Below are 24,538 nucleotides of genomic sequence, written 5' to 3' on the forward strand. Positions count from 1 at the left end.
GCTTGTCAAATAAATATAAATCAAAAAAGTAAAGCTTTATCTCACGGGTTGCCGCGCAGTTGCTTTTCTAATCCAGAATCACTCATCTCTGGCACTGAAAAAACAGACTCGTGGTGGTGCATATCTCCCAAAGTGCACTTGTGAGCAGGCGGGCTCGCGGACGCATCCCCGGCGATGGTGTCCCAGACATATAGCCTGGAGGGCCATTTGGTTATACTCAAGGGAAGGGTTGTTGTGTCAGTCGTTTGTGGTGACTGCTAAAGAGTGCACTTAGCATCCTCTGTTTCCCCCTAGCAAACATGTGGGGAGTGACATGATACTGTACAAGAGCCTGGACAACATATAACATTTCAAAGCAATTTCCTAATTGTTTCCAGGCCAAGGTCGATAGCCTATATGGAAGCAATCCCTTCTTTCAAACTTTTTTTTTCTTTCTCGTCCACAGATTGGGAAACATTAAAGTGTTAAGTAAACTTGACCCAGGCGGGGCTACTTCATTGGGAAATAGCTGGGGTTCGTACATTCATTGCCATATCAGTGACAGTCAGTCAGTGGATTCCCTTCTGCGTGGATGGTCACCATATGTTTATATGGTTTCTGTGGTTCAATCCTGCAGCCAGTCACTGACTATAGTGACATTTGTATGCTATGAGACTGTTTACAAAGGGGGAGAACAGATTAGCTTTAGCATACCTAAAGGCAAAGGTATATGTGCTCCATATGCACTGTATACAGCTTACTGAGGGACCCTGGAGTTGATTTTGATTTACAGGGGAAAAAAAGATTAAAAAGTCACTATAACTACAGTTGTCTAAAACTGGCACAGTATAGTATTTCTCCTCAATTTTTTTCATTCTGTATCGTCTTGAACCAAGATACTGATGTAATTTCATCATATTTAATCAATGACAAAGAAGAAAATATCATAATTTTGGGGTTTTAGGCTCATAGGTTTAAAAACATCAGTGATGTGGCCCCTTTTTTCATTTGATTAATCCATGAATGAAAATAAAAAGTCACTGGCTTAAGGAAATACCATACAATGTTCCCATTACATTTTTGTGTTTTTTAGGGAAGTCAAACCCTCTTAAAAAAGAATGAAATGAATGGAAACAGGGTGGAATTAATCATCAGAAGTTCCAGGCTGGTGGACTTTGTTTTCAGTTTTATTTGTACAGTAATGGTGTGGAATATTATCCAGTAATATATGTATATAAATGATCTTATATATCATTGTAAAAGCTCTTTACACTCTAACTGAATGCACCTCAAAACTCAGATCCTATATGCAATTATGAGGTAGACATTAATAATGGTATTTTCCACCCTCTGCAAAAAAAAAAAAAAATCGAATACACCTTAAATTACTCTTATCAATGTAAGAAATATATGATTATCATGAAACTCTGTACATCACAAATAATAAAATAATTATAGAATAGAAATTATACCGATTTGAGTGCATTTTGTATATTTACAAAGAAATGCCGTTTTCTCATTTCTTCATTCGTTGCACTTTGTAAAGTTTTCGACTGTACAAATATTTACAGCTCAAAAAACAAGAAAAAAAAAATAATGAACAGCAGTGCATTCAAAGCTAATGTGCATTTAAATATCGTCTCGTTTGCGAGTCTTTTCTTAATCTTTTCGTCGTCAGAGAGGACAAACTTTCTCGCTGACCGCGTGTCCTTGGCGCAGTCAGTTGTGGAAGTGCATTTCGTAAAGATGCAGACTTTTGAGCAAAAAGTTCGCCTCAGTAATGTGTGCTTTCTATTTTTTTTCTCTTTACAACAGGGCCCCACTCAGGCACAACACAAGTCTGGTTTTGTGTCCTTCTCTGTCCGCAAAGGCGCACGACGCATCTCCCAGCGTCAGCCGGTCTCCAGTAAGGCAAAAAAAAAAAAATCTCTTGAAGGCATCACCACCACCATCTTATCTCCTCTCATCAGACCAGTGTGTGTGTGTGTGTGTGTGTGTGTGTGTGTGTGTGTGTGTGTGTGTGTGTGTGTGTGTGTGTGTGTGTGTGTGTATGTGTGTGTGTGTGTGTGTGTGCGTGTTTGTGTTTGGTAGATTAGACATTCACCCCCTCTATTTATTTATTATTTAACTTTTTTTTATTCTTATTTTTTAATTATTCATTTATTTATTTATATTTGGAAAACAGGCACTTGCTCGGGCCTGTAATGACTCCAGCTGGACAGTGGTAATTACAGCCTGGATGCACATACCCAAAAGAATCCGGCCTGGCAGGATCACACGGCAGAGTTGCAACAAAGCGCTCACAGGCAAAGCCCAGTGTCCTCTGGCCTCGGCACGAACAGGTGCACAGTTTGGACTCAATAGGCTCCCATCTCGCCTTCAGCCAGAGCGCGCACACACACACACATTCACACACACACACACACACACACACACACACACACACACACACACACACACACACACACACACATACATACACACACACACACACACACACACACACACACACACCGTGTTCCCAATCCTTGTGCCATATGGACGCGTCTCACTCCGGGAAACAAAAGCCTGTTTGATGAGTGATAACTTGTTGCGTGGATGGGAATGCATGTGCGTAACACTTTAAGGCAGAGAGTGTAAATTCATGTGACTGTACTGAGTCTGAATAAATAGCAGATATCGCCTCTTGTGTGCATCCCTTTTGAATAAAGACTCGTGCGTCATGCGTCAAAAGCATTTCAGACCTGTGAGGACTTTATATCTTCAACCTGGGACCCATCAAGACATATCTTTGATTTTTTTCTGTCTCTTTAAGTTTGTTTGTTTTTTTTAAACAAAATAATGGCCGCTACCTGCACCCACACTGCTCCACCACCATGTCCTCGTACTGTTTGTACACCACGTTATTGCCCGAGTCTATATACAGGATGCTGATGGGGCTGAGTTTGGTGGGGACGCAGCAGCTGGGCGGGGTGCTGTTCGGGTCCATGGAGTTCATGAGCGTCTGTATGATGGCGTGGTTAGTCGGTTCGAGGTGCGACCTCAGGGGGAAGTCGCACACCCCCTCGCAGTGGTACGCCTCGTAATCCAGGGGCGCGATGATCCAGTCGTCCCAGCCCAGCTCTTTGAAATTCACATGCAGCGCCTTTTTGCTGCACCTGGATTTTGATTTCTTCCCGTGCCTCTTCCCGTGCCTGTTGCTCAGCGCGGTCCTCCGCCGACGGCGGGGCCCCTCTCCTCTAACCCCCTTCAGCGACACCCCCTCCTCCTCTGCAGCCTTCACCACCGCCGCCGCTTCCTCCTTCTCGCCCACCGACCTCCGCGACTTGATCTTCTCCTTCATCTCGTTGAACAGGTTCTCCCTCTTCTTGGAGCGGGTGTAGGCCACCAGGATGGCCTTCTCCTGCTGGGACCGGCCGCTCCTGTCCAGCCCCAGCTGCCTCAGGTCCACCTCGGTGTCTGATTTGCCAAGAGTGACCCTGAGCTGGAAGCAGAGCTGGCTCCCCTGCTGATAGTGATGATGGTGATGATGATGAGGATGATGATGATGATGAGGGTGGTGATAATGATGCTGGTGTGCTTTAAACATTTCCCACACGTCCATAACCTCCCAGCCGGCTTTAGTGGAGTCCAGCGGGTCCAGAGACCTGGAGTCCAGCAGCCTGTCCGAGCGGCAGGGGTAGAGCTGGATGTCGTAGAGGCCCGTCGTCTGCAGGGAAGTCTGCAAATCCCCGGGCGCTCTCCTGAATATCCTTAATTCCGCCCCGACCAGCTCCTCTTTGTCTGAAAGGGTTGAGACATCAAACAGATACTTTTGTCTTCGCAGAGGAGAGTGCAAAAGATCGTCTGCAAGGATAAAAGAAGAAAATAATTGCAGTCAGATTCAGTTAGGGTGTACAGTGTTCAGAGGGATGGAGGGAGGGAGGGGGACTCACATTCTCCCACAGAGGCCTTCCCCCCCACCCCCACCCCCACACACACACACACACCCCCACCCCTCTCTCTTCCTCTCTTTCTTGTTTTTCAAATGTCCACCCTGAACCTGCCTGAAACAAACCACAGCTGACAAGTCCTCAGTTTGGACGGTAATGAAACAACCTCACAGTTAACACCACGTTTGTTGTTGCTTATCCCACCTCCATCCTCCACATATTATCAACTACCCATAAACCCGCTCTGACCATTTTCCTCTGGTTCACTCTGATTTGATTACACAGTAGACGCATTATACTCCTGATAATAAAATCTTGTGCATCTTCTCTGGTGCTGAAGGTTAAATGAGGGTTGAGTTTACAGAGCCTGCTCCGAGGCTTCCTCCTGAGAACTGTTGTTCCTCAAGTTTCTTCATTTCATTTCCTGCAAAAATTTGTTTGAAATCATATTAAGATGCAAAGCAAACAAACTCCATGTCATATGCAGGAAGTATAGACTCTCGCTTGTTTCAAGAACATTATAGAATGACATGTTTCTTTTTCTAATCATCTGTCATATGGGTCAAAGTTTCTTTTCTTTTTTTTTTTTTGACATTGCAGCAACAACAATCCAATAAAATCTGGCGATGTTTTAATTCCACGCCACTTTTAATCAAATCCAGAGAGTCTTAATGAAAATATTTCTGCTTTCATTTTACTTGATGACAGACTGATTATTAATTTCCACCACTTTGGCAGAGTGGAAGTCAACTTTTCCTTTTTTTTTTTTTTTTTTGTAGCTTCAGAAAGTCTTAAATCTACGCAGCAGTCAGAAATGTGTGGTAGGCTACGTTTTCTTTTTTCTTAGACCTCTTGCAGAGTAGTAAAGCAAAGACAGAGAGAAAAAAAACAAGGGGCCTAGTGATGTGAAGGCCCCTGGGTGCTGCCAGACACAACGGACCAAAGGCGACATACTGTACACTCAACTGAACAATACACAATTAATGCATTATTCCCTGCTGGAGACCCAGGAGGCCTGCAAACATTTCATCACGGCGAACCAATGAGACTGGAATATAACACAGAGACGATGCATCAAACAGAGATTGAGTACAAATCTCCCCGAGTGTTTTCTGTGCTTCTTAAAATCAATTTCAGATCAGAATTATTTATGTTTATCATCATATTATCATGAATATCAGGCTGCAGCTTAGACATTTTTAAACTATGGATACATGTTTCCTACGTCATTCTTTTACTGCAGAAAAAAAGTAGTTTTGTATCATTTTCCGATTTAAATCACTTTTTTTTCATGAACAAAAGGGGTGAAATCATTCTCTTATTTCCTGCGGTTTTCTTCTATTTTTGACAAATTTCCCAAAACGAGAGTCAGTAGTTTAAGAAAAGGCAGAATTTAACAAGAAAAGTAGGTGAAATTCAAAAAAAAACTCCTGAGACAAGTTCATTTGCGTGGGGAACAAGTGAAATCTTTTCTGTTTAAATGTCAAATCTTTCACTCATTGTAAAAAAAAAAAAAAAGAAAAAGAAAAAAAAAGGATTTAAATCTAAAAGCTGAATTTAATTTGTTGTTGTGATGGTTGATGTGTGATGTTTCTTTAAAAAAATAAAATCTCATCGCCTCTGTTGATTGTCTCATTTCTGTCTGAAGATTAAAAACAATAATAATAATAATAAAAGTGACATGTCTACACCTCAACATCCCTGTGATATCATTAGTAAAACTTGCTGTGAAGAGACATTTGAGTCTGGTTGTCAGTTTCCCTCCGTGAACCCTGCCGAGTCAAACAGTAAAAGCAGATTGAAACCTTGTGCTCGTTTCAGCGACTCTCCGCGTATGGTCTACATTAGGTTTCTGTTTTTTATAAGACCTCAAACAAATCGAATACAAGTTCACCAAATAATTAACAGTTCTCAATTCCCATCTTCCTCATTAAAGCACTTCCCCTCTTATATTTCATCTCATCCTGCCAACGACAACATTCCCCTTTAAGTGCGCCTGCACGGACCGAGCAGACTGTGGATATTACTGGGAGATAATATTCGTGTTGACAGTTAAAAATGCTGAAAGCTTTCTTAATTTCATTATTATGTAAAAAGCTAATTTTTTCCATTACGCTGGAATACTTGACGGTGGATAATTGGTGGAGAACGTGGTGGATTTTTTTTTTTCATCATTGTTGCTTGGTTAAAGCAGCATCCTTTTAGTATGACCTTGTTGGTTGTATCCAAAAACAAAACGCATAACATGTTTTTGTCATCTATGCCTCTGTTTAGAGGGAGGGGGTGGGGGGGTATAGAGAGAGAGAGAGAGAGAGAGACAGAGAGAGAGAGAGAGAGAGAGAGAGAGAGGCCGGGCTGCACCATCTGCGCTTTAATGAGTTACCCCAAGTGCCAAAAGTAATTTTCAGATTGGGGTTATTCTTTTCTGATCTTGCCTTTTCTGACCTTCAGGAAACACCCCGTCTGCTTTTATAAGCATATTCCATTTACCAACAAAAGTGTGAAAGCCAAAGAAGCCGTAGATCATATAGGTGCAGTCAGTAAAACCTGTCTCTGCGTGGATGAATAATGCGCAAAAGACGCAAAACCTGTTACTTTACGCGTCAAAAGCTGCTCCCGTGTGCATTTCTTCCCTGATGGAGGCGATTCAAATCACTGAGGTGACTGAGCTGAGGTCCATCCTTCAGGTTAATGCAGTGCAACACTTACGGGACGCTGGGAGGAATCCCAAAAGAAACCAAAGGTCGCTTGAGCTGAGACAACGGGAAGAAAAAAAAAAAAATTTCCGTAATTAAAGTGGCGTTCGCAAAGTGAGGTTCCGCAGTAAAGAAAAAAAAAATGAGCCACTTCACAGCAGAGGAAGTGCTCTTTCTGTGTTTTTTTCCTCCCTCGTCGTTTTTTGGTGATGTGCCCATCGTGGCCGAGCTGGGTCATTATGGGAGAATAGACAGTGTTTGATATGTTATGACATGAACACTCAATTAGATCACCGAGTTCAAATACTCCAATCAGCCGTTCGATGCCAAGCAGCTCTCAGAGGGTCCAGCTCGGGGTCAGAGCCAGTGACACATCACATCAAAATCATAGGAGAGAGTGAGGCGTTTTTCCTATCAAATCAGTTCACACTGCAAGAAGTGGCCACACGGATGAAGCACTCAGTTTTGTTTTCACTCTTTAAAAGTCTTTTTCTGTCTGAAAAGGAGCAAATGTGCGAGAGAACGTCAAGTATTTAGAGGGAAAGGTGCCAAATCTTTGTCACTGTACTTAAAATTACACTTCATTAAATATAAATCTTGGAAAAATTTGAACTGCACTTGAAATAAGCGAAACTTCACCTCACTGCATCCGTGAATAATAACAACAACAGGTTTGAACCAGCCGACTCTGGACTCCACAGCTCTTCGCGATGGACATTTTTTGCAGCGCGCACTCTGCGTCCCAGAGCCGAGGCTCGGAGTGTTTGAGACAGGAGGTGAAGCAAACAAAGATAGCTTTTATTTCTCCTGCAAAGATTAACTCGGCTTATGTCCCGTTGTGTGTGTTGGATGTGTTTGTGTTTATCAGAGTGTGTTTGTCCTCGCAGGCCGGTCAAATCACTTGGTTACACATGTTAACTGACCCAAACACCTGCTTCTCACACCGGCCAGCTCTGCCCCTGGCCCCCTCAGCTCCCTTTGTCAGCACAAGTTGGACATACTGGGCACCATGACGGCAACAGATTGAACTTCTTCCTTTTTTTTTTTTTTTAACAAGTGTTTGGTTTGGGATTAAACTTTCCCTTTATACTTTAGAATATGGCCTCGTGTCACAGTGTTTGAGTTTAGAGACCAATGAAAAATCGAAAATGAAACAAGCAGCAACAACCTGCTTTAATATCCTGAGTGAAAAAAAAAAAAAAAAACTTTCCTCTCTATTCACGTGGAGGTTGGGAGCGGAATAGTTCTGCTGCAGCCTGCACTGACAGTGATTTACAGCCTTCATTTAGAGAGCGCCTCAATTAGTGTTTTACTGTCGTGTTACCCAGAGGTTAATTTAAGTGTAATATAACTTAATATTCGGAAAAAATTACACCTTTCGGCGAAAAGATTTTAAGGAAACTTAGACCACTGCTCGCTACTAATCCTGCAGCTTCCGAATTTTCCTTTTAACAATTATGCCTTTGATTTATTGATATTTTGTGCTCGTATAAAATAGCATTTGCACATTTTCCTGAGCTTGATTTAAAACGTGCGTAAAGGTAGCCACTGTGAGCTTGTTGCTCTGTGGTTTTTACGCGTTACACTAGTTATTTTTGTTCATATTTTAACAGGATCTAAGGAAGAATACTGGAGCAGCCGGTTGAGGAAAAACTGTGCCACAGAATTATGCAAGACTGAGCTGATGGAGGAAGCAGCGGATAGAAACCAACCTGTTCCTCTGTCCACAAAACTTGTTATGGTGTTGGCAGATTTAGAGGAGCGGAAAAAGCTTGCGTTTAGTCCGAGCTTCTCTGCAGCCGAGTATGTCCTGTATATGGAGAGCATGTATTCATGCGGCACAATAGCGTCCTTTAGGTCTTCTTTGTGATGGCCCACGACAGGATGCGAAGACGCGATGATATCTTTTAAGAATTTGGATGACCTTTGTCCGTCCCGATGTGGGATCCCGGCTCCCCTGTTCCTCCTCGGCGCAGAGGGAGAGATGATAGCAGCAGACTGGAAACACGGTATATTCCCAAGGAAAACAAGGAGCAGGCCCAGATATAGCGTTACCACTCGAGATGCGTCCATGGCTGGAAGAGTAACCGGGAGATGTTAAGAAACTCTCTCTCTCTTTTTTTTTTTTTTTTTTTTAACCCCGCTCAGTGAAGTTGGATTCGGGGGGTGAGCCGCCGGAGCCGGAGATGGTGTGCGCGTCAGGGTCGGAGAGCTGCTACTTTTGCGCTCTCTGGTCGCACCAGAAGAAGTGCGTTTTGCGCTCTGGACTCCACACAAGAGCGGAGACTGTTGGGCCGAGAGAAACACGCCCACATGGTCGCTCAGTGCACGGCTTCCCAAACGATTTCATGTCACAGACCTGCAAACAGACGAGCACAAGAGCCAGCGGGCCGCCACGAGATAAAGACACGAGAGTGCTTGTGGGAAAGTTTTCTGTTGTTGTTGTTGTTGGTTTAGCAGCCAGTCGCTGATCTGGCTGCACTGTCCACAGAGAACAATCATTTACTGTAATTTAAACAATTACTTCAATTGAATTTTGATATTATTTAGTGAATAAAATTATGAGGAAATTAAACAAATTTTTGTTTCTTTGAAGGATTTATAGAAGAAACCGAACAGAGTTGTAGTTCTCCTTATCGCAGTGTCTGACAGCCTGGAATCTTCCAAGGACACATCAGATCAGATTAGATGAGATTTTACGCACAGATAAACTCAACACACAAGGTGATCGTAAATTTGACATTTTTTTTAAAGGAACATCTTGGATTTCGAAACGTTATTCGGTGAAAGATTTCAGTGTAATAATAAATTCAATAATATGAGATGAATGAAAAAAATACCAAGGCAGATGGACTTTCAGTGGTTGACTTTGTGTTGAGCGGATGATGATTGTGTTCAGTGGTGAAGAGGAGAGGAAAGACGTGTTTAAATAAGATGAGTTCAGAGGTGTCGCATTTAAAAGCAGCCTAGAGGTGTGAACACAGTAAACCCAAAACATTTAGTCTGGATGTGGAGTGGGTCAAACGCATTAAACGCATTAGGAATAACACGAGTGACCTCTAGTGGCCATCGAACTTCATCACAACACGATGTCTCCCTTGTGTAAAGAAACGAAGACAAATGCTGCTTTCATGTAATCTGGGAAAATCTGGTTTCGTGACTAAATTGAAAAGCTTCAGCTTTTACAGTAGGCTATAATCCAGAGCTCCCACATTCACATGGTTTAAATCTCGTCTATTAGGCTACATTAGTCCTGATAAGGAGGGTTTGTAACTAAATCTTACCATCAAAAAAAAAAATCTGTAACTAATCCAGTCATTTGCCATTACAGGCCATGTGGTGCTCATTTATTTTGTTTGCTATTTTCACCAAAAGAGACTTTTCATCTTATCTGACAGACTCATTGTTTTCAGTGGGATATGTCACAAGGCACAATAAGGCAGATCAAAGGTCATTGTAATATGAAAAAAGATTAAATGATTAGATTGGCATGTATTTCAGATGGGCGTGGAGGACTGTGACACTTGCTACAGGCATGATTGAGCCTGTTTGATGTGAACTGTAATACATTTAGATAATGAAAGTTTGGATAATTAATCACATTACATCCATGAAGTCATAGTCAAAGTCAAAGTCAAAGTCAAAGTGAACTTTATTGCCATTCAGACCATACAACTGTAAAATGCACAGCATCCTGGCTCAACATGCAGCCATATAAAAATATATATAAATATAGAATATAAACATACAAGCATAAATAGACACAATGGATATAACAGTAGACTAGGACATAACAAATAGTGCAGCATGTCAGTTTTAGTAATAAAGTGCTGATGGACATCGAATTATCCTACAAGGCAACAGCAGTTAAAAATGCACTAGCAACAGATGAAGGTATAGTAAAAGCAGATTAAAAAAAACGTATAGTTCTGGGAGATGAAGCTATGTATTTAGTCTCTGTTCGTGTTTGTAGTGTGGTAGCCTACACTACAGAAAAACAGATTACAGTGCAGTACGCTACAGTAGCCCAGGTCATAGTGAAGGGATTTTAATGTCAGTGCCTGTGGGTTCGTTGACCTGCAGCACACTGAGTGACAGTGTGTTGTTGCTCCAGCAGAGGGCGACAAACTGCCGCTCATGGGTCACTTGCTAACACTTTCCATTGCTTCCTCAGTTTGACGCAGTTGTTAAGCATGACCACCTGTAAAACCAGGGCGAGATTAAACATCACACAGGTTGTTTCACAGAGACACATGACACTGTTTAATCCTGACATGCTTCAAGTCTGTCTGGTTCCTGCACCTGTTTCCAGTGAGTGGCGGGTTTGATCTGGAAAAAACTGTGTACCTTGTTATTATGTTGTTTTTTGGGGTTTTTTTTTTGTATGTTTTCTTTCTCTTTTTCTTAATCTGCAAATGTCATTGTGAGAAACTACCATCTGCGCAGGCGCTGCATCTGAATATAAATGGATATAAATAAGACCAAGAGCAGCTGCCACGGCAGCTCCCTGATTTCAGCACCATGGAGAGTCAACTGGCTCTCACACTGAGAGCAGTTTGACAGGGTGTGTTTGGCTCCATGTGCATCACTGTAAACAAAGACCCCGTGTGTGTGTGTGTGTGTGTGTGTGTGTGTGTGTGTGTGTGTGTGTGTGTGTGTGTGTGTGTGTGTTGGACATGTATGAGGCCTAGCCTAATGTCATGTCAATGTCAAGTACATTACAGTTGCATTTTGCACCTAGCACTATATTTGATTTGTTTATTTAATTATTCATTCCCATTTTTACATATTATTTACATTTATATATTGTGCTTTTTTCTTTTTGATTTTGCTGTTCTGGTGGGTAGTGGGTTTTTATAAGCCTATCTATCTATCTATCTATCTATCTATCTATCTATCTATCTATCTATCTATCTATCTATCTATCTATCTATCTATCTATATCCATGGGAAACTGTTATGCATCACGATGGATAAATAATCTTCAGTATAAAGTATTGTAAAGTGTAAAGTATAAAGTATTGAGAAGCACCTATTTATAATATATTAGAATGTGTACTTATGAATAATACATCGAGGCCTACGTCGTGTTTTAAATATCTCTCTTGGATGGAACTCAAAGATGGCACATATTTAGACAGAGATCACACTTAGGCTCGTCATGTCTGCAGCTTATGTTTCTATATGATGGAGGTGGTTAAGTAATGCCTCGCGCGTTATGTAACACACTTGGGATGGTATAGTCATATTGTGCGTGCACTGTCAGCGGTCTCGCTTCTTGTCCAATCGTGTGTGTCCTCACAGCTCTCCTCCACCCGACATCCACATCCCAGCATCAGAGCAGAGCGGAGGCTGGCACCAGGAGGAGCATCAGCAGCGGAACGACCCTTTGTGCTTCACCCATAAACGCGCCACCTTCTGCGAGGAATCACCATCAAGCACCCAGGCAAGCCTTGTATTTATTTTACTCATTTTATTTCACACTCACTCAACCATTTGGTGTTAAGAATGAAACTGAAGTATTCGCAGCATAGAAGCAGGTGGCTGGTGGTGAGGAGGAGCTGTTTACAAGTTCAGGAGCGAGTCTTTTTTTTTTTCTTTTTTTTTTAATTATCCGAAATTTTGCACAAGTCAGACCTGTTTTGAGAGCTGTTGGGTAAAAGCCAGCCACACCAGGCTTAAAGTTTGATGTTATCATCGCCTTTGGTTACACCCTGTAGCCTTTATTCTAGAGGCATCCCCGCGCATGAGAAAAACATTCCCAGTAACTGTGGGGGCGCCAGATGAAACAAAAACAAAACCCCAATGCTGGATACAACATGACGAAAATGGACAATGAGCTGTTTGAGGGCAGTGTGCTAGGAGATGCTGTCACTGGCAAGAGATATCAGGACACGAATATCCTCCAGGCTTCCCTAATCCTCAGTGAAAATGGCTCTGAGGAGAGATGCCTTAAACAAAGGGAGGCATGTAAACATGTAAACACATGGGAGGGTATTACACAGGGCTCCTTGCTTAGAGCAGTGTTGCATTTAATGACTGAAATTCTTGTTTAATTTATTGTGAGAATTTCACATATTTTAAAGGGTTTTAAAAGTTCCTATGTGAAATCATGTGGTGCTACATATACAGAATTATTATTGTTATTATATTATTATTATCATAGCAGTTAACTGTGGTTTCCTATGGTACAAACCTAATAAAGATCTTGTGTACTATCAGGAAGCCATTTTATGAATGGTATTTTGGTTTCAATGTGCTTAATGCTCCCTGCAATGATTCCTGAAAGTGAAAGAGATTAAGCCAGTAATGACATCATGCAATGATGATGCAGTTTGTATAAGGGTCACTGAGCTCAGAGCAAGTATTGTGACTACCATGCCACTCCTGTGCCACTAGTTGTTTTTCGGAGAAGAATTTTGTCCTGCATGGTGCAATAATAAAAAGAAAAACCATGCAGATAAGTTCACTCCTTTCAGTGCTGCACAACAGTCTGTGGTTTAGGAGTTCATCAGCATGAGTCACACATCATCATCACTAAAATTATACTCAACACCTCATTAACAATCACATGAGAACAGAACTAATGGGCTCAGTGCATCGTGGGGTTAATATCAAATGGAAAAGAGAGCCTCATATTAGTCCATGTGCATGATCAACATTAGAAAGCACATAGACTGGGATGGATTAAGGGAATTATTATTCACGCCCACTCCATGCTGTTTTAAAAGTAGACCATCTGGATAAGAGAAACAGCTCAAGTGAAGGCTTAAAGACTTGTTTACCACTCATGTCCACATTCTCCCAGCATCCCGCTGGCAGCTTTTTTTTTTTACAAGTCTTCCTTCCCCAGTACAACTACTTTTTGAATCTGTATGTTCCCTCCCTCCAGGCTTGTGTTTGGATGAGTTTTCAGAGCCACTGTGGATCACTGGGAGCTTGACTGTCAGTTAGGCTTAAGAGAGCCGAAAATCCTGTGTTTGCAATTTAGATAATACTTAGTCTGTTGCTCAGCAGGTAGCCAATCAACATTGTCTGGAGTCAAGTGGAGGAGCACACACATGATCCTACTTTAGAGGGTCTAGTGCAGGATGGGTGCAGGTGCAAACACAATTAAAAACAGGCAGAAAGTTAAGATGAAAAAAAACTAATTCACTACTAGAGCATGCATGGTCTTGGCATCTGTACCCAAACACCCCACAGGCCTTCAGGTTACAAGCTACTGAGTGATCATAAGCAAAGGAAGATAGTCTTGCACCGTAACAAATAATATGAGATGATTGTAAAACGCTGTTTGAAAGATTTGCCTGTGGAATGCTACAGTCTATAGCCTAGCTGATCTGTGATTCCTCATGTTTTGACGTTATGACCCTCCTGCGTTTCCTACACATGGCTGCTTGTGGTTGCATGAATTTATAGAAGTCTCTTCCTAAACTAAAAACCTTCTCACCCCTCTCTCCTCTCAACCACACCCTGTTTATTGAAGTATTTCTCTCTCATTCATTGACATCAGTTTTTGGGGTTGTTTTTCGATTTTCAATTCAAATATTGGCATGAACAAAAACATGTTGTTGCCAAAGCAGTTTACAGAATATTAAAATACATGAATTGTGAAATATGTGCTGCTTATGTGTTGCACTATACTTGCACATCATCAATTCAAGAAAATGTGAACATTTTCCTACCATCCATCATCAAGACTTTATGGCTGATACCCTCAGTTTGTTTTCTTTGTTTAATTTTCTTTTTCTATAGGACTCCTTGCAAGAACATGTTTTAAAAAAGGCAAAACATTCCATATAAACTCCAAAATAAATCATATTCATATGCTCGAAACAAAGTCAGTAGTACATGAATAAGTATACAGATGTTCCTGGAGCTCACACACTGACTCAAGGACACACTATTCATTCAGTCTAAGAAAAACATTGTGCAGCTGAATGGTGAACACTCCCCCTCATCACCTCAGCACACACTAGATATTTTCTCAGCATCTCAGGATGAACAGCAGAGGCTACGCTCTGTGCAGATTTACACATAATTTGTTCCATCGAGCTGGAGTTGTTCATGCAGCGTTTTCCCTCGGTTGCTAAGACTGTTGCTAGGGCACGGCTCTGGTTGCTCTGCCCTGGTTCCTGCCTATAATGTGATTCTGCTGTGCCAGTGCACCAGGCAGCTGTGAGCATTGCTACAGTGTGATGTTTGTGGGAATGCAGAAACTCGAAAAGAAAAGTGAAACGGTTGGCAAGGTGGTGCAGACTACCTAGAGCTCAGATCTATTTTTGAGTCTAATGATAGGAGGTGGAGTTTGATTCCCGAGTCGCTCTGTTCTATTTCTGCAATCCTCTTTGGTCCTCTGCGGTTTGAAGAAAGAGGATTTTGCAGGAAGTCTTGGCTGCTCACACAGGGACGTGACTTATATTAGGTCATGAAGTGGTGATATTATTCTGTTTGTTTGGGGAAACCAGGTGATCAAAGCAAGACTGACATCCATCCAGACAACTTATTTTAGAAAAAGGTACCATCTGGATGAAGCTAGGGAAGACAGGTTCAGATTCATCCATGCGACAGCAGCACGCAGGCCCTGGGGTCAATTACATCATTCCTAATGCAAAAAAAAAAAAAAGAAAACATGTATGCTATTACGCAACTGACCCCCTTAGTCGATGATGCTCAAAGGCAATCAACAGGAGAGAGGAAGTGAAGTGATTGTATAAAGTTTATTCAAGCATGAGAGTAAACCTGCATTATTTAGCATTAAAGCATCAATAAAAAATGTTTCTTCTTTAAATGTGCGTGTCAAAAAGTTCAGAGTTTATTCCGACTTTGGTTTCTACTCCAACCCATTTTTGAAAGAGGATATAATATTGCTCCATCATCCATTGTATCTCACTGATAGACACAGTTTGTAGCTCTTGGCAGGCAGCCCCGCAGTTTTGCCACAGAGGGCTGATAAGAAGAGTCGGTGTAATTTTGCTTTGCAGAAGAATATAGTGAAGTTAGACACTTTTCTGTGCTTCATATCTGATCATCAATTATCATTAATTAGTAATGACGATAATGAAAAGCCAAAATATGAAAAGAATATTAGTGATCTTTTGTCTTTAGGGTTGTATCTGTACGGACAAGAGTTAACTAATTTATTTTAAATCTATTCCTTTCACAGATTCCCTTTTTGTTTTATCTCTTTTACTGTTTTTAGCTTCATGTCTCTCGGGGAGGCAACGTGAGTCTGTGGGTCGGTCCACTACTTTGGTCCAACCTTAAAAATCTCAACAACTATTAGATACATGCAATTTTGTACAGACATTCACAGTCCCCAGGTGATGTATCCTAATTATTTTGTCGATTCCCTGACTTTTCCTCTAGCGCCACCAGCAGGTCAAATTTTTCATGTAATCAGTGATTTATCTCGGCATCTTCTTGAGGGATTGTAATGAAATTTTGAGCTAATTTTCATGGTTTCCCTGGCGACGAACCCTAATGAATTTGGTGATCGATCTGTTTTTGTTCTTAAACTCATTTGTCTCCAGTTGATTATTAAAAGGGCATCACATATTGTGGTTTAAAAAAAGGCACTGTGGCTGTGGCTGTTTATTTTTAGCCGTGACACATAGAATTTGTTTCATAAGGTCATAAATTCAGTGTGTGTTGGTCATGTCTGGCTCCAGGCTTATGCCATCTGTACCAGGCAGGGTGTGTGTGTGTGTGTGTGTGTGTGTGTGTGTGTGTGTGTGTGTGTGTGTGTGTGTGTGTGGCAGTGGGTGGGATTTAGTGGTGTAACACAGTTCAGACAGAGGGCCCTTGTTTGTTAAGGGTTTGAGTGCCACGTCAAATTTGCTGCCACATACACAGTCCACAGAAAAAAACACTCACCTGTTTTTTCTCCTCTCTTCCACTCAACAGGGGAAAACGCTACGTGAAGCACAATGGGACCGTTCCAAGAATATGAGGTGAGTCTTGTGATTGCCACTGGTCATGAGTGATAAATTTCATGAATGTTGAATCCTTTGCCACTATAAGACTGGCTTTTTTCAGGTATATGGTAAAAGAAAAGATGGGTAAACTGTGAATTTACAGTTAACAATAGAAGGCCCCAATATGACCAAAAAAAAAAATTAAACAAAGTGTGTTTCTGCAAAACTATACCCCTGCCTTTAGCTGTGACGGATGTTGCTTTGAACAGGAAAAGAAGTCACCAGAGAAAGGAAGCCCTCGCAGTCGTATCCCACGCTTGGTCCTGCATCCCTTCCGACCAAAGGACAAAGGATCACCTTTGTCCGATTCACCTTTTTCAGAGGAGGAGGGAAAGGAGTGTGACATGAGCTCAGACCACTCCAAGAGAACCATCAGCACCAACAGCTTTTGCTCTGGTAAGAAGTTCAGGTCCAGTCCAAGGACAGCTGAGTTCATACCTGATGTAAAATCTCAGATACTATGAACAACCAGCTCCATTTACAGGCCGTCAAGTGCAAGATTGCATTGCATTGCTCTTGGTCGGCTGTGTAAACATAAAATCCTTATGTGATAAAAGCAGAATCTCTCACTCAGATAGTATTTTGCATGCAGAATTATGCAAGCTCTAACAGAAAATGCATCTATGTTTATTTTATGTTCACCTGAATTGACCTCCTCAACCAATACTACACTGCAAAAAATGTCTCTGTGCGTGTACAGTGCGTGTGCATGTATGTGTGTACACTGTGCAAATCAACCACAACACAGACACTGCTTGATAAATACTTTAAGGAAGTGATGAGCCATTGTGAAAGTTGTTATGCTATCTGTCAGATAACACCCCTGGCTGAACCTTGATCCCTGACTTGAATGCTTGTGTTCGCTGCCTGCCCTGCACTGCCTGTTCGTGGCTATTACTGTCTGTGTGTACCTGTCTACAATAGATGACACCGGCTGCCCCACTAGTCAGTCTGTGTCCCCCTCCAAAACCCCGTCAGGCTCAGAGCAGAGTGCCCACGGCTCGCCGACACTACCGGAGCGGAAGACCAAAGTGAAGAGGGTGAGGGTGATGGCCGAGTGGAGCGGTGAACCACGGAGCGTGCAGAGGCACAAGAGGGAGCTGAGGTCGGCCATGAAAGCCAGAGGTAAAGAGGAATGCAGAGATGAAAAAGATGAAAAATCTGATCCTCTAGTCTATGGGAATAATCTGCATTTCTTGTTGATGAATATCTTTACTCATGTGCAGACTTACACACTGTTTACACATACTTTTACATGCCAGTGGTTCCCCAAAGACCAAAGTACAATAACAGAGTATTTGTCACATGTCAGCAGCTAACAGATTCCCAGGCTTGTTGACTTGAACAAACACTAACTGGGAAGCAGCTGCTTGCCTAAAAGCAGAATAATAACTGGAATGAATTGTTGTCTGTGCATCTGTGCTCTGTCAACATATATCAGAAACAGTGCACTCCAGTTCTGATGCCAAAATTAGATTTCCTCTCTTTTAATCTGTTTAAATCTGGGGTCATGAGAGAAAACTTCTTGATCTTGAGTCAAAATGGGGCAGAAAGCTGATTGGTTGAGGAAAACATTTGGGAGCTTAGCCAATTAGGCTGATTAGCAGGAGGTTACTACACTGATTGAATGTGCACACACTCTGAGTCCACTCACCGAAGTGGTGGAGGATCACTTAGTTTTGAACTGTTTTATTTGACACAGTCATCACGGGACACAATACTATGGTTTTATTAGATGACAAGCGATGCTACTCAGGTATGACTTTGAATTTAACCTATAAAGAATTTCAACAAAAATATTTAGTGACTGTTTTTTCTCTGTTTAAACAATTATTTTCTCTGGTGTTCAAGGCTGCAGTGTTGTGCTGAGCCCTTTACATAAAGTGACTGTGTTGCAACATTTGAGCAGATTGTTTTACACATAATGGCTGGATGTTGACTAATTCTGTTTTAATGGCATTTTAACTCACATTAGCCTAACAAAAGGTTTAGATTATGGGGAGTATAGCCCATCCAAAAAGCTGTTGTATGAGAGTATCTGTCTGAGGCGGTGTCATTTGGTTGGTCACTCCATCAGGGAGACTATATTATGGATGTCCTGCTTGTGTAAAGTGAGACATGATGGTCCTGTTTGATGCTGCACTTCATCCTAACAGGAAAAGATGGTGCTGCTTCAATGTGCTCATCAAAGAAGATGCAAAGATGAACTGACATGAGAGGAAATAGGAGAAGTGGACACAAATGGCTTATGTGTTTTCTTGATGACATAGAATAAGAATATAGAATTGTGTTCAAATTAATGTGGAGGTTTGAGGCTGAAAGCTAACTTTAGCCTCCTAAACTTTAGCCACCTAACCTTTAGCCAACAGCTACCACTGGGTGAAACTTGGCTACAAAGGACAATTTTGTTTTTGTTTTTTTTACTTTTAAGGTAAAACCAGTGAAATGTTGAGTTGTGACATTCCCAAATATATGGGGTTACAGTTGGACAAGCACAAAGGAATCATAAAGTCGGTAAACTCAATATTTATCCAAAGGTCTCTAACATTAGCCACATTCATACCACACCAAGTGAGGCTGAAGCACTAAAACTCATTGAGAGTATGGACTTGAGCAAGACTGTGTTCCTTTTCTTATCAATTAAATGTTTCATAGAGTGAGGAAGATTGTTAAATAGTCTTCAAAAAAATACAGTTTTGCGTTAGGTCTGTTGGCATGCTAATGCTGTTTTTCCCTGCAGGTAGTGAGGCCGACTTCAGCTCTTCCAGCAGCACAGGCAGCCTAAAGACCAGGGAAAGCCTAATTTCTAATTCAGCTGGAAAGAGAGCGCCTTCACGAAGGTATAACGTTTAATGTATGCATTTTTATCATCTCTATGCTTTGCTGGGCTGCTACTAGACTTAAAAAGAAAAAAAGAAGGTTTTAATCTTATTTAAAAGAGAGGTTCGTTATGCATAAATTTTTTTTTTTTTTTTGTTTTTTTCTTTTTGTTTTTTTTTAAATTGTATTATTCAGTCGCAGCACCCACATCAGACCTCTGCCAGTGTTCAAACCAGCCGGGAGCCCGACAGCCAACCGCGATGCAGAGCTCTACGCTCCCTACAGGACTCCTCCAAGAGCTGCCTACTCAACCAACAGCAGCAGCTGCAACTCCAGCCCCACCTCCAGGTACTAAACATTGCTTTCATGCCATGCATTATTGATAATCACAGAACAAGGTTTGTGGCTTCAAAGTAAAATATTCTGATCAGTTGCTGTGACCTCCTGGACACATTCAACCCTGCAACGTATCTCCCCCTGGATTCATTACAAATCCAACCTTCTCTGCCTGAGGGAGGAGTTAGATTTTGGAGACTGAGAGATTTGGATTGTGGCTCAGGCAATGCACTGAGTGAGTGAGTGGGTGGTTGGATTAAGCCGAGACAGTTTTATCATTTCCTCTCTTGCAGCTGACTGGGATTATATCGGTCATGATTTGGCTGTGGGTCGGATTAATAAGGATTCAGTAAAGCAATTGTCTGAATATGGTACCCAGACAGCGACCCTACAGGATGCAGCCAACTCATAACTGGATTAGAGAGAATGCACCTTGGTTTGGAGGAGGGAAGAGGGTCATAAATATTTCAGACTAGCAGAATTGATGTATGAACTGAACAGCCTGAAGCTCATACGTGTGGACCACCTTGAATTTCTGACATGGTGCTCCAAATTACTAGTAGGGTTTACTTTGTAGGCTTTGTTTGTTGGCTCTTCAGCCCTGCATAAGGTTTAACCTAAAAATCCTCTGTCAGCAAACAAACATTCAACCCACAGCCCTTTGCAGATTCTGCTACTGCATAAAAACTCACTCTTTATCTTGTGCTTAGAGCTTCCATAAAAAACCCCACTCCTATCACTTTAAGACATTCTGCTGTCAGCTTTCCTCTGCCTGGCTAAGTGTCATGTGACATCTTTTCCTTTCACATGCTGTCTTCTCCTGGGCTGTTTCTATTTCTGGCAGGGATGCATAGTGCTCGCATCAAAGCCTCAAGTATCCCAGGTTGCTAGGATGTTGTTAGTTGGAGAGAGGGGCTTACATGCTGCTTTGCATATTGTCCAAATCCACCCACTCGTCCTCTACAGAAAAAAATCCTTTTATCAGTTCTCTTTGAGCATGATAAAACACTGATCATAGGACATGCAGAGGGCATTTGAATGCTAAGGCAATTAGCTTGTAGATTAAGGTTTTTCTAGTAAGGTGATTTCCTTCCTTGCTAACTCTACTTGTATTTAGATAAACCAGCATTTTAGGGTTTTTTGCCTGTAGTCTGCATGCCAGTAATCCTGTGTCAGACAGTAATTCCAGGCTTCGGAGAGCATCTGCCCTGACAGCACTCTCTCAGCCAGACTAATTACCCTCTGCAGGGAGCAATTTTACTTTGAAATGTCTAACTGGTTTGTTTTATGCTGTTATTTCAAAATGTCTAGTTGGGGGCTGATGGATATGGTGGTTCTAGAGCAGTAAATGTGGCCCTTCACCATAATATAATAATATTATATAATTACATCTCTGCCTGACAGAAGAGCAAACCTAGGCCGCTACCACTCCTGTGGAGACAACCACGGCATCAGACCCCCGAACCCCGAGCAGTACCTCACCCCTCTGCAACAGAAAGAAGTGGCCATCAGACATCTGAAGATCAAACTGATGGAGTCAGAGAACAGAGTCCATGACAGGTTAGTTAAGATTTAGCAGCACAGTAGCTCCTGTGATTTGTATCTGTAGCTTTGTATGGTTTGATAGTGGTCGTATCAGGGGAGAAAGTGATGCAGTTGATGTGACGTAATCCTCCATATTGCAGCTCTGCTCAACTAATAACATTTACTGAAGTGTGAACCCACAAGGAAATGACAATTACATAAGATTTAAAAAAAACAGCATGATGCTGCTAGTTATACCTTGCAAGATGAAGTAACTTCTTAAACCATATCTTTTAAAATCATCAGCTCATACATTTTACACTTATTCATATTCTTGCAGAGTGAGAGACAAATAGGAGAGAAGATTGATACCATTTATATCTGTTTTAAAAAAAAAAAAAAAAAATTAATTAATTAATTTAAAAAAAAAGCTATAGCCAGTTAGCTTAGCATAAAGACTGGAAACCGAGAGAGATAGTTAGCCCAGGTAACAAAATCCACCTACTGGCATTTTAAAGCACACTACAAACCCACATGCTGTCTTTACATTTTGGTTTTTATATGGATTAAACAAAGGAGATTAGTTTCAAGCTGTCAGACTGGATTACACCTTGAAAAATTTACTTGGGTGCTAAAGCAGGCGTGACAGGATATGGCATAGGCAGGGTCATTAGCATAAATTGCAGGAGCTAGCATGACTAGCAGGCCATCCATAACATTCCACAAGTTGTAAACAGCATATTGAATGAATGTGAAGTAAAATTTGTTTTTTGTTGTTACCCCTGTTTCAAGTCTTTGCACCAAGTTAAACTAACTGGCTGCTAGCTGTAGCTTCATATTTGGCATACAGATATATTACAGTTCAGAATATTTCTCCCAAAATGTTAAACAACTGAAGTAACTCTGTACATTTTCTTCTCTTTATTAGAGAGACAGAGATTGAAGAGCTCAAGGCCCAACTGTGCAGAATGAGGGAAGACTGGATTGAAGAGGAGTGTCACCGGGTGGAGGCTCAGCTGTCCCTGAAAGAGGCTCGCAAAGAAATCAAACAGCTGCGTCAGGTGGTGGAGACCATGAAGAGTAGCCTGATGGAGAAGGATAAGGGAATACAGAAGTACTTCATTGACATCAACATTCAAAACAGGAAGTTGGAGTCCCTGCTGCAAAGCATGGAGCTCGCTCAGAGTGGTGCCAACCTCCAAGATGAAAACACCTTGGACTTCATCTGTGATAGCCCTGACAGTGGTGGGAAGAAGATGGTAGGGGAGGAAGAGGGTGGGATGGAGCTGGGAGACCAAGGGGCTGAGGCAATGGCAGACAGCGGGCTGCTGGTAAACGATGAGATGGCCAACAGAGCGGACATTTTGGAGCAGGTCTTCATGTCCACTGCGGTTGACTTAAGTCAGGACTCTAGTGGCAAGCTGAGGGCAGAGGCAGAGTCGGGGCCTGGGGTGTCTGCACTGTCAGAAGAGGAACAGTTGATTGATAAATCTACTGCATCCACACCAGCGCTACCAAATGCAGTTTCCACCACCATCTCCTCAAGCACACCCTCCCAGCAGACCACAGAAGATAAAGGAATCCAGACCGACACAATGCCCATGTCTCCAGACCTGCAGGCTCTGCTCCTCCAGCTGCTGAAGTTCCACGGGGCTACAGCTGCGGACACAGCTCTATCATCCTCCAGTGGTCTTCTTAGCCTCCCAAACCTGCCCACCTCTGCTTCCACCACTGCCACTTTCCCTGACTCTGCACCTCCCTCACCCAGAATGCCCAGCCCCGTTCACCCAGAGAGCCCCGACACCTCCACTGATTCCGGCATGTGCAGCTCGGAGCCTGCACAGAGCCGACGGTTCATGGAGGAGCTGGACTTTGGTGTCGCTGATGAGGAAATTTGTCTGTCACCTGGACTGGATGTGGTTGGCAAACGGTACTGGAGCAACAGCTTCCTGGTGGATCTGGTGGCGGTAGCAGCCCCTGTGTTACCCACGGTGGCCTGGCTGTACTCGCGCCACGGTGTGGATGGAAGCTATCCAGTGTACAACATTGCTGCTCTTATCAGGGGCTGTTGCATCATGGGATTGCAGTCTCTTCGTCACGTCACTCACAGGCCGGATGCATAATAGCTTCCAACCTGCATGCACACACCTAACCTTGAACTAAAAGCACTTAAGCATCTTTTCGAGAGTATTTGTTTTTGTTTGACACCTGATGATATCAATGCAGTTATTTTGGTTCCAACACTGTTACTTTGCACTGTACAGTTGCCATGAGTTGAAGCAAAATGGTGACATGAAAGGGATTATTTATAATGGGGATTATATATTTATTTATCATTTACATGTATAAGCTGATCATCTGGGTAGATGGTTGTGTTATCATTGTCCTGTGGTGTTCCCAGTTGTCGTTGTGTTTTTAAAAAAGGAAAAAAAAAAATTCTTTGTTTAGGATGAGAAAGATTGAATGTTAGTTTCTGACAGGTTCTCAACCGTTTTGAGTTATTGTTCAAAAAGAAACCTTAAACCTTCAGCCAAAGCTTTAATGTGAATTCACTGTTATTGTTTTGTGAAGAAGTATTTAATTTTATTTTTTTTCCCTCCCTCGGAGTAGAGCTTTATTCAGTACGGCCTGTGTATTGTTCATAGAAATGAGTTGACGCTTCAAAGCAACTGACACTTGTTATGTGCCTGAGCTATGTGCAATACTGGTGGTTTACATCAACTGTCCTTGTATCTTTATTATTAAAGCATGATAATTCTGGCCACATGTTTTGGACTCCTGACATTGTTAATCTTTCAGGTGTGTTATGGGGAAGAAACAGAACAGGGATGATTGTTAAAGTTTGACTTATGTAAGAGGCCTGTTCAAAATGCTGGTGAACACTGGGAGAGCCCAAGTGTTTTTTTTTTTTTTTAATTTGAGCAAGATGTTCACATAAATTAATAAAAGGGGGAAAATGTCTAGTCTGATCCCAAGTGCAACCAAGCAGTATCCTCATGACGGCTCATCTTACATAAAAGCTTTCCCAGCCTGTATTTTCAGATGTCCTTTGGGTTGTGGGCTGACAATGTGAAGTGCATTAGATCCACTTTACTGGGATCTCTCAGAAGCTGTAAAATGCTGCCTGTACCCTTACACCAGTAAAAACTGGGTCAGTGCCAGAGCAGCTGGACGTCTACCCGCAAGAACTACAGATGCTTTTCTCTACTCATTACATAACATTTAGCCACATTAAATGAAGAAAGAAAAGCTGATTAATTCTAAATGAACTAAC

The 24,538-nt window shown here is 42.0% G+C and overlaps 2 protein-coding genes across 3 annotated transcripts; one reads left to right on the forward strand and one right to left on the reverse strand.

Annotated features, from left to right (window-relative positions):
* Positions 1-1,148: 1,148 nt before the first annotated feature.
* On the reverse strand, positions 1,149-9,090 carry gdf6a (growth differentiation factor 6a). Its single transcript, XM_056379859.1, has 2 exons — positions 8,320-9,090; positions 1,149-3,825 (listed from the first exon to the last, which is right to left on the reverse strand). The coding sequence occupies exons 1-2, from the start codon at positions 8,678-8,680 to the stop codon at positions 2,828-2,830; spliced, it is 1,359 nt and encodes a 452-aa protein (XP_056235834.1). The 5' UTR covers positions 8,681-9,090; the 3' UTR covers positions 1,149-2,827.
* A 2,819-nt stretch (positions 9,091-11,909) lies between these two features.
* sybu (syntabulin (syntaxin-interacting)) lies at positions 11,910-24,030 on the forward strand. 2 transcript variants are annotated; one of them, XM_056381739.1, is made up of 8 exons: positions 11,910-12,053; positions 16,514-16,560; positions 16,794-16,980; positions 17,509-17,709; positions 19,325-19,424; positions 19,600-19,752; positions 21,145-21,300; positions 22,193-24,030. In XM_056381739.1, exons 2-8 carry the CDS (start codon positions 16,537-16,539, stop codon positions 23,385-23,387), a joined length of 2,016 nt encoding a protein of 671 aa, XP_056237714.1. In that variant the 5' UTR covers positions 11,910-12,053; positions 16,514-16,536; the 3' UTR covers positions 23,388-24,030. The 2 variants fall into 2 exon arrangements, with proteins under 2 accessions (XP_056237714.1, XP_056237715.1); XM_056381740.1 differs by having other exon boundaries at positions 17,563-17,709.
* The last annotated feature ends 508 nt before the right edge of the window (positions 24,031-24,538 follow it).

Source organism: Seriola aureovittata, chromosome 7 (genome assembly GCF_021018895.1).
Source record: "Seriola aureovittata isolate HTS-2021-v1 ecotype China chromosome 7, ASM2101889v1, whole genome shotgun sequence".
NCBI classification, from domain to species: Eukaryota; Metazoa; Chordata; class Actinopteri; order Carangiformes; family Carangidae; genus Seriola; species Seriola aureovittata.

Excerpts from the sequence above, each read along its gene's own strand:
- sybu (XM_056381739.1), top strand. The coding sequence starts at position 16,537 with ATGGGACCGTTCCAAGAATATGAG. Across the intron at positions 17,710-19,324 it reads GTCGGCCATGAAAGCCAGAG|GTAGTGAGGCCGACTTCAGC; the intron begins GTAAAGAGGAAT and ends TTTTCCCTGCAG. Across the intron at positions 21,301-22,192 it reads GAGAACAGAGTCCATGACAG|AGAGACAGAGATTGAAGAGC; the intron begins GTTAGTTAAGAT and ends TCTCTTTATTAG.
- gdf6a (XM_056379859.1), bottom strand. The coding sequence starts at position 8,680 with ATGGACGCATCTCGAGTGGTAACGCTATATCTGGGCCTGCTCCTTGTT. Across the intron at positions 3,826-8,319 it reads TTTTGTGGACAGAGGAACAG|ACGATCTTTTGCACTCTCCT; the intron begins GTTGGTTTCTAT and ends TTATCCTTGCAG.